At 47.4% G+C, this 10,220-nt stretch overlaps 1 protein-coding gene across 3 annotated transcripts in view; it reads right to left on the reverse strand.

The window, feature by feature from the left end:
* ASPG (asparaginase) overlaps positions 1-3,606 on the reverse strand; it is a 49,552-nt gene extending 45,946 nt beyond the window's left edge. For 2 of the 3 annotated variants that reach the window (XM_075029718.1, XM_075029719.1), the window contains exon 1: positions 2,626-2,813. In XM_075029718.1, the coding sequence (XP_074885819.1) occupies positions 2,626-2,809 (184 nt within the window). In that variant the 5' untranslated portion in view covers positions 2,810-2,813. Of the gene's footprint in view, positions 1-2,625; positions 2,814-3,377 lie in introns of those variants that run through there. The other variant, XM_075029720.1, reaches the window with a different exon arrangement.
* Between the last annotated feature and the right edge of the window lie 6,614 nt (positions 3,607-10,220).

Here is a 10,220-nt window from a genome sequence, read left to right on the forward strand (position 1 = left end):
AATCTGCAACTGAGTCTGGCTGTCACCCAACTCACACAAAAACAGACTATCCATCCTCTGAAAATTAGTCCTGCTCAGGTAAACTGTAGGCATGCAGAAAGTCCAAGAAGTCCAAGACATGCTGGAGTTGTCACACGTGCACAGGTCAACTGCGGAACCTCTGCAGGAGGTTTACAATCAGATATCATGATGATAAATAATCACTCCATACATGCACAATGAGCCCAGGGAACATGATTGTATCAGTCTTGTACATGGGGGCAGTTTTACACAGGAACGCATTCCTTGCAGAACACATCAGGCCTACCAAAAATATCTGAATTTAAAAATTAAAACATCTCCTCCCAGCAACTGGAAATGCCACAGAAAAGCTTGTAAGCCTAGACAGAAATTAGTTAGGTAGAAACCTAGCTTGATCCCTTCACTTTGAGCAGTTGCTGCTATGAAAGGTTTTGTGCAGCTCAGGGAAGCTACTTCTATTTGCCTTGCTTGAAATAAAACACTTTTAGTTCTAGGTATGGTTGTAAACAGGCACTTTCTATACATTGATGAAAAAAAGAAAAGAGCATCTATTGCTTTTTCCTTTGAAGCATGCTGCCTTTCCCATACCTTTTCACCAACTTCTGTCTGAACACTAAAGACTGCCAAATATTCTGAAATCAGTACTCTGGCTGCTCTGCTGCTAGAGCTGTTGTATGAAAAGCACGTTGGAACCCTCACCAGGATATAGCAAGTCAGCGTCATTGGATCATAACTGTTAGATTGTTTGCACATGCTTTAATGATTGACACTTCTTAAGCAAAAGTAAAAAAAAGGCATACAAGATGAGAAAAGGTTATAGAGTTCATTTATAAAAGAATGAGATGTGATTTTAATTTATTTGCTTTAAAGAGGTATTTCAGAAGCTGAGACAATAGAAGTAGGAAATTATTTTAGTATAAACAATGCAGACAGAGAGAGGAAAGTCACCACCTGTCATTTGAAATATAAATTTGGGGGTTTTTTGTTTGTTTGTGTTTTTTTGGAGGGGGGGGGTGTGGCGAGGGGGGGGTGGGTTTTTTTGGGTTTTTTACAACTTACATTAAACACAAACATGACAGCCAGAAAAAAACAAAACAGAAAACCCCTTAAAGCATCTTCCCTACAATAATAAGGATCAGCCAGCCACCACCTTCTGAGAAGGAAGGATATGTATTAGAAAAAAAAATCTAGTCTAGAAAGCTCTGAGGTGAAGCTCCAAGTGTTTTAATGCTACAAATGAGTAGCTGAGATGGTGTTTCAGGCAGGGACTTGAAATTCTGTAGTAGGGAACACAAGTACTCATGCTTCTGAATCTAGAGAGACACAGGCTCTGGAAGCCCTGGCATGCTCCACTGCCTCCCAAGTGGATGAGGAAGGAAACTGAATAGATGTTCATCAAAACTGGCCTGCTGCCCTCTCCCCCCAGCCCTATATGCTACCCTCTTTCCCTTTATACCAATGCTGGTAAATGCACATCCCTGCAGCAAGTCAGACCTGGCTGAAATCCGTTCTTTTCCCTGGTCACGTTAGCTGGCTGATGCTTCTGGCATCCCTTGGATCTGTGCCAACTGAGTGAGGGTCTAGTGGTGCTCAGGTGCCACTCCAGCCAGCTTCTGGATTGGGGGCCTGGGGAGGGGGGTAGTGGGGGGTGTTAGGTGAGTTTAGGCTTCTACCTGCTGACATTATGGGCACCTGAAAACACATAGCATCTACCTGTAGGTACCTAAGAAACTTTCAGGTGAAATGCAGGCAGTATACTGAGACATCTGAGTTCAATTTTGGATTTAAACATTTTTCTGCTGTGTAGAAGGGGGTTTGGCATACCTAGCCTTTTCGTCAAGGTAAGTCTCACCCTCCTTTGGTGAGGTAAAGCAGAACTCTTCAATGATTTCTTGAAAGTAGTCAAGACCTGGTAGGAGAGCAGCAGAAGTCTGCCTAGAGGCAGACGAGCACAGATGTTGCATCTGATCTCGCTCGTTATGCCACTTGGCAGCACGTATGCTGCCACACTTGCATCAGCTGCGTCTGTCAGGTCACCACTTGAAAATCCTTGACACGGCCACCACCCCCAACAGCCCACGCTCTTCCCAGTGGGAATGCGAGGCACATGCTCTCCAGGTAGCCCAGGACGGTGACTCTTTTGGGGCTAAAAAAAAGACTGCACGACTGGTACGATTAAGCTGGTTTCATTTTCAGCGCGCGAAGGAGGGGAAAAAGGACTCACACTTCAGGAAGCACGTTGTCCTCTGCCAAAAGCCTGCTCTAACTAGCTGTGAGGCTCTCTTGTCAAAAGGATACCTGCCAGCTAAGCTGCCGAAACAACCAGCTGTTCGGAACAGAGGATCAGAAGACAGCACACACCCTTCTGGCGTTGCCCGTACCAGTTACGGGAAAGCCGGGGATGCTGAACCGCACACCGCGCCAGGGAGAGCGCTCACAAAGCGAGGCTGTTCGCTAACGAAGCAGCGGCAGCCTCTGCCTCAGCCTCCGCTCGCCCAGCGGCGCGTCCCCCAGCCCAGCGCCCTGCCCGCACCGTACCCTGAGGGGAGAGCCCGCCTCCGCCGCCCCGCTCCCCCCCGCCCCCGCCGCCCGGGGCCCCCTCACCCTTGACGTCCTGCACCATGCCGATGGTGCCGCCCGTGTTGATGACCAGCACCCTCGCCTCGCCCTTCGAGCCCCCGGCGGAGGCTGAGGGGCAGCCGGGGCGCTCCCGGGGGTGGGTGCCGGCCAGGGCTCTGCCCAGAGAGCGCGGCCCCGCCGGGTGCTGTCCCGCCGCTGCCGCCTCCATCCCGCTCCTGAGGAACCGCTACCTCCCGCCCGCCTACGGCGAAAGGGGACTTATAGGGCGGCTGCGGAGCCGCCCCTTCCCGCCCCGCCGGCCGGGCAGGCGGCGGGGTGGGGCCTGCCCGGGCCGCGGCGCTGCCCCCCGGAGGCGGGGAGAGCCGCCATGCCCGCCCCGCGGAGCGGGCCGTGAGGAGGCGGCGGCGGGACTTCGAGGGCGGCGGGCGGCCGTGAGGCGGAGGCCGCGGCGGCGGGGCGGCGGGGCCCCGAGCCCCGGGGGGGGCTGGTGAGGGAGAGGGGCCGCGCCGGGCCGAGCCCCGGCACCGCCGCCAGCTTGCGGCACCACCCCTTGTACTTTGTGCCGCTGCGGCCGCGGGGCAGCGCCATGGCCCGGGGCGAAACGTCAAGGTCCTTCATACTTGAAGGAGAAGCCAAGAGCGAGCGGCGCGGTTTAGGCCCGCAGGGGAGGAGGGGGTAAACGGGGCGCGGGGTCAGGCCCGGCGGGAAGACCTGCGTCGTCCCCTCTTTTTTCCAGAAAGCTCTTGGGGAAGAAGGCGGGAGCTTCCTCTGCTTACCTGGCCTCTGAGGCGACTCGTTCCCGCAATTTCACCTTCCTAATCCGGACCCTCGGTTTTCATCCAGGTTTTCTCACGAGAGAGGAAAGAGCTTCCACCTTCAGGCTGCGCATCGGGCCCTGGGCCAAACGGGCACAGTTTGGTACAGCGGTGCCTGCTAATAACTGTAATACGGAGAATAAGCGTTGTGCCGGAAAGGTCTCCTTGGGCAAAGATGAAAGCTGTGGAATAAGTAACAGTCAGCAGCCTGCAAAACCACAACCTATCCAGACTGATCTCAGTTAAATCAAGCAGCCATATACAGTCCTCTCGTGTAGACTGTATGGTAGCATTAGCCCACAAACACCTGTATTTGAGCTCTTCTGTCCCTTTGAGGACACTCACTCTCAAGGACGGGTATCGACTGGAAACCTGTGACCACAAAGTGGTTCTTGATACAGCCAGATCCAACATGCAGTTATGAAAGATGGCTTCTTTCTTCTCAACAGTCTTGCCAAAAGTGCTGAGGGAAAAACAAGCTAATGGTCAGCAGAGATGCCCAGTTTTGCATATGACACTACCATCTCTATCATGTAGCTGGGACCTTTGAAAAAGAAATGAGAATAAAGAGGAGGGGGAAGCTTATTACTTCAACCTCAGAAACTCTGAATATTTGTCTGGTTTATCCTGATGATCATCTCTGCTGTCATTGGCCATGTCTGCAAAAGGCTGGTTATTGCCAGGAGCTGAATTCCATGATCCTGAAATGGACTTTTTCCATGCAGTAGGGATACTTTAGAGTCTTTGCTGGTGCAGAGAAGAACATAGAAGAAACAGGTTTAGGAAACAGTGACAAGGTATACATATCTACATGTTTCAGTGCTCCATGAGAAATGGTAGCAGTATTACTGCCTATAGCCCTGGTGATGGTAATGCTGTAGTAGAATTGCTAGTGTCATCAAAATAGATGGAGTAATGCTGAAATTTATATGGCTATGGAAAACAGTGATGTCTTCTGGTCTTACAATACCAGTAGTTCCTCCAGTCCTTAGTACCTACAAAGGTGAACTGGTGAGAAAAGAGCTGTTATTTGTAGTAACTATCATAACAGAAAGAGTGGTGAATTACCAGTTTAGGGAACAGAAAACTCATCTCCATCTTATTCTAGATTGTAGGCTTATCTGAGCTCCAGTTTATATTTCACCTGTTTGTTACCAACGATGTGCTAGGCATTTCTCAAATTTTCCTGTCGTCCTGTAATGGTCTTCCTAACCTTTCAGACATACAAGCCTTTCTTCAACTCAAATGCTTCAAGATAGAAGCGTTAAGCTTCAAAACTAAATATAAATTTAGGGTTTAGTGTCTAGGTAAAAACAGTTGATACATCTGGATTAGAGGGCAATTTTGCAGGTGAAGGAAGTAGTGAGGTGTGATAAAAAAGGTGATGTTACAGGTATTTTGCAGAAAAAGCTAGAGATGTGTACCTTACAGACTCTGGAACTCGAAGAGGTTAATTGTGGGAAGGGGGGCAGATTAAGCGCTGGCATAAACCAAGATTACTTGTGTTAAGCCCTGTATTGGTGTGTAGCTCAGATACTGGTTTTACTTCTAAGAATCATGTTTGGAAGGTATATGGTAGTTTGAGGATCAGGTGTGAGATCAAGTATAAGGAGGTTGAAGTTGGTTTCAAGGAAATTGGGTAAGTCTTGAGGTCTGTTGTCATGAGAGTTGTTATTACTGGCCAACTATAAAGCAAAATGAGCAGAGTTACTGGCTAAAAATCAATAAACTAGTTACTGGGGACAGTAACTGCTGAAAAGCACAGTCTGCATGAGCTCAAAACGAGCTGCCACACAAGTACCGTGAGGCAAAACATGTAGCTTAAGTGCCTGAGTTACTCAGTAAGCCAAAGGAAGAACATGCTTCCTCCATGAAAGTGGTGAGGGTTTTTGGCTCCAGGTTGCGTGAACTTAATTTGTACCTTGTACTGCAACTTTTGAACAAAATATAACTTAATTTCAAGGTAAAAATATATTACGGGATGGTCCGAGCAATTTCTTCCACTTCCAATTTCTATGACTTACTAGTCCAACAAAATAAATTTCATGCACTCTCTCCAAGTTGTCAAACTCTCTCTTATACTGGGTGGCCCAAAACTTGGCACAGAATTCCAGATATGGCCTCACAAGTGCCAGAGGGGAGTAATCATTCCCCTTGATCTGCTGGCCGTAATTGTCTTGCTAATGCAGCCCAGCATACTGTTAGCTTTCATTGCTGCAAAAGGCCTTTGCTGACTCATACCTGACTAGTCCATAGAACCCCCAAGCCCTTTTTGCACAGCTGCTACCTAATTTTTCAGTCTCCAGCCTGTACTGATTTATGCAGTTACTCCATCTCAGGTGCAGGACTGTGCATTCGGCTTTGCTGAATTTTATGAGGTTCATGTCAGCCCATTCCTCCAGCCTGTTGAGGTCCCACCTTGCATTTCAGGGTGGACTATTATTCTGCTTTTATTTGTCCCTAAAGATCCACCAGCTTTCCTGGGCTCCTTTGCACTTCAGGACAGCCTCCCAAGATGTCTTGCCTATTGGATTGCTGAAGAAGCCAAAGTCTGCTCCCCTAAAGTCATAGCATTTAGTATACTCCATCTTTTCCTCACTTCTATAATATGAAGGCCTCTTTGTGAAACACATCCTGTTTGCCTTGCACCCAGATATACCACAGAACTGCTTGATTGAAAGGAAATATTTTGTAATACCTGTTTGCTTTCCTTAGTTGCAAGAAGACCAAGAACTGAAGATAGCAGCGATTGTAGCCAACAACTCAGCATCAGACTCATGGGATCATATACCTAATAAGGCTTGACTAATGTTTGATTAATGCTTAATTTTCAGTTAGTAACAGATGGATTACTTTGTAGCTGCAGCATAAATCAATGCTTGTTTATTTGAGACTCACCTGCTGTCTCAGAAAAATCTCTGTCATGGCAGTCCCTGCTTCCCCAGTAATAACAGCTGCACCTTTTTCGTGAGGATCCTAAGCACTGCTATCTCAGACACCACAGCCAAGGCTGCCATTGACTGTCATTCCCTGACCAGCTCCTTCTGGTTTGGGAGCAGCAGATCCAGGAGAGCATCTCCTGTATTCAGCCTGTCCAGCACCTTTGCCAAAAAAATTGTCCCTGATGCCCATAAAATCTCTTGGATTGCTTGTCCTTCCTCCACATCACCCTCTCAGATGTTGGGATTGTCGAGTCCCCATGAGAACCAGGACCTGCAATCAAGAGATGACTTCTCCCTGGTTGAAGGGGGCTTCACCCACCTCCTGTCCTTGATGAGGTGGCCTAGAGCAGGCACCGATCATGATGTTGCCATTGCAGCCCTCAGTGTGATCCTGACAAGAAAGCTCTCCAAAGGCCTGTAAACCTTCATCTGTAGCACCCTTTACATAGAGCACAAAACCAGCCTCAGCCCTCACCTTCCTTGCCTTTCTGAAAGAGCACCTCTATCTATGCATTGCCATACTTCGTTCACATGAACTCTCCCATCATGTCTCTAATTCCCGTATCATCACAACTCTTCAACTGCACACAGACGTCTAGTTTCTCCTGTTGGTTTCCCAAGCTGCATACATTAGTATACATGCACTTGAGGCAGGCCCTTGGTTGTCCAACTTCCTTGGATGGGAGAGAACCTCCCCTCTTGCCCTGTCCAGTGTATGCTTCCACCCACTGATGGACCTAACTTAAAGACTCCCTCAATAATTTTGCAAGCCCATTGACAAAGATGTCACATGGAACCCATCTCTGGTAGTCCTTGTTCCCCAAAGATGGCTTTCTAGAAGCTCCAGTCCTGCCAACAACACCTGCCATGCAGAAGGGTGTTAATCTGCAGAACATGTATGCCCCAGCCCAGGTCTTTTCTCTTTGCCCGGGAAGATTAAGGAAAATGTCACCTGGGCTCCCATCACTATTGCTACTCCTAAGAAACAAAGCAATTTGAGATTATTTTTTTCTAAGACAAAAAAAAGTGGTTTAATGCAATGCATAGCATAAAATATGTCTGCAAGTGTAAACTGGGGGCTCAGTTCCCTCTGGGTATTGCTGCGATCATACTGAAACTGAATTTTCAGAAGTGATAAATCAGTGAAGATTAACACAATTGCAAATAGATGGCTTTGTGACAGTATATTTGCAATTAATTTCAGTATACAGAGCTCTTTAGAAACCAGTTCACATGAAACATGTATTTCCCAGATGTTTTATGTATTTAAATGAGTACATTCCACCAATACATTCCAAGTCATGTCTCTCAGAGCTCTCAATGGGCTTTAGCATGAACAATTTACAAGACCATAATTAAGAGTATTATGAGGATATCTGAAATTTAGCTTGTGCTCAAGTGACAGGAAACAAGAGGGTAGTGCTAGCATAAGATAATTGCCTTTTTCACTGGATAGGGATCCACAGAATTCCTAATAATTCAGAAACAGGGTCTTGCAAAAAGGGTCAACAGCATCTATCTCATTAAAAAGACTAGTCATTTATCTGGATTGGATTAGGTGAAACAAATAGCTGAACTTTCCCCTCAGGTCTCTATCCTTAGTTATTCACATTTTGTCCCTTAAGTCATGGTTCCCTTGGAAGCAGTGCTTGATTAAGCAGGTTTTGGACCTCCCACTTTACTCTAGTCTCTTCATTCACATCCCACTTAATGTGCAGCTGTCCAGATGGCCGAATACTGAATGGTAATCAAAATCAGTGGGAGTTAAAAAATAATCCTGGGGAAAAAAGGTTGAAGTGCAGAGTGTTTTCAACCTGGGCTAGTTTTCTGTTCCAGCTTAGTGCAAAGGCCCACTGATTGTTATATTGGAAAATCAAGAGTGGCAAGAATAGAGATGGAATCAAAAGGCTGAGGGTGGAAAGGTCTTAAATCAACTTCTACGCTGAGTGAGATGCCCATAGAACTGTGGCCTCAATCCCAAATCCTGGGAGGAACCTGACTGGGGAAAAAGGGAAACAGAAGGTATCTCTGGAAGGCAGAAGTATTTTTTTCCTCCTCCCTAATACAGTATAATGGAATAAAGCTGTTTCTCCTCACCTTTATAAAGACATTTATCAAGACACAAAATCTTGTAATTTTTCAATGTTCACTCACCTGTGTCAGTGCTGAAAAGAAACTGCCCAGCTAGCAGGTTGTTTGCCAAGTTTTATATAAACTGTAGACTACTGAACAAAACCCAGCAATGTCTGAAGGCAGAAATGAACTATGTAGTAACTTCAGCTGCTGCTGTTTAACTATGTGTATTGACATGACACATCCACTGCAAAACTTTCTAAATAAACAAACAAACATTTTGGTTCTGCTGCAGGAAAAGAATGAAAAATGTACTGTGAATTCTTATTATGTATCATGGTCACAAAGAAACACATTCCACTTCATTCGTTTTTTTCTAGCACAGATCTCAAAGCATTCTTAATTGTTGTATTTTCTCCCTTTGCAATGCTACTCCGAGTAAAAACAACAATGAAAATCACATGAAAGGAATCATTAAATTCTCCAGAAAGATCATTTTAGGTTCTGCAGGACTCCTTCCAGAAAGAACTTAGGACTTTCTGGTGAATATGCTTCTGCCTGTCTGGTAGACGATCAGATCTAAAGCAAAAGGAACCATAAAATTGTCAATAGTAAGTTGTATATGTCATGTAATATTTTCTTTCACATCTCTGACTAAAGAGACCCAATTCAAAGAATTTAAAGCTCTGACTTAGAAGGCAAGAAGACAATATATCTTCAGTGTAACAAAACTGAAGTTCAATTTGAGTAGGATTACTAGAGTTGGTCAGAATTTCAAAACTTCTGTATTGGTTTTATGTGGCAAGGTTTTGGTAGCGGGGGGGGTTACAGGGGTGGCTTCTGTAAGAAGCTGCTGGAAGCTTCCCCTGTGTTCGAGAGAGAGCGAGCCCATACCAGTCGGCTCTGAGACGGACCCGCCGCCGGCCAAGGCCGAGCCAATCAGTGATAGTGGTAACGCCTCTGTGATAACATTTTTAAGAAGGAAAAAAAGTTGGGAGAGTGAGAAACAGCCGCGGGAGAGAGGAGTGAGAACATGTAAGAGAAACAAGCCTGCGGACACCAAGGTCAGTGAAGAAGGAGGGGGAGGAGATGCTCCAGGCGCCGGAGCGGAGATTCCCCTGCAGCCCGTGGTGAAGACCCTGGTGAGGCAGGCTGTCCCCCTGCAGTCCAGGGAGGTCCACGGTGGAGCAGATCTCCACCTGCAGCCCGTGGAGGACCCCACACCGGAGCAGGTGGGTTCCCGAAGGAGGCTGTGACCCCGTGGGAACCCCGCGCTGGAGCAGGTTCCTGCCAGGACCTGCGGATCTGCGGAGAGAGGAGCCCGTGGAGCAGGTTTTCTGGCAGGACTTGTGACCCCGTGGGGGACCCGCGCTGGAGCAGTGTGCTCCTGAAGGACTGCACACCGTGGAAAGGACCCATGCTGGAGCAGTTCGTGAAGAACTGCAGCCCGTGGGAATGGCCCACGTTGGAGAAGTTCGTGGAGGACTGACCCCGTGGGTGGGACCCCACGCTGGAGCGGGGGAAGAGTGTGATCAGCCCTCACCCTGAGGAGGTGAAGCGGCACAAAATAACGTGTGATGACCGTAAACCCCATCCCTGTCCCCCTTGTGCCGCTGGGGGGGGGTTTGGTGGAGAAATCCGGGAGTGAAGTTGTGCCCGGGAAGAAGGGAGGGGTGGTGGGAAGGTGTTCTGAGATTTCGTTTTATTTCTCATTACCTTACTCTGGCTGATTTGTAATAAATTGAGTTAATTTTCCCTAAGCTGAGTCTGTTTTGCCCGTGACAGTAAT

Source organism: Buteo buteo, chromosome 6, assembly GCF_964188355.1.
Source record: "Buteo buteo chromosome 6, bButBut1.hap1.1, whole genome shotgun sequence".
In the NCBI taxonomy this organism is placed as follows: Eukaryota; Metazoa; Chordata; class Aves; order Accipitriformes; family Accipitridae; genus Buteo; species Buteo buteo.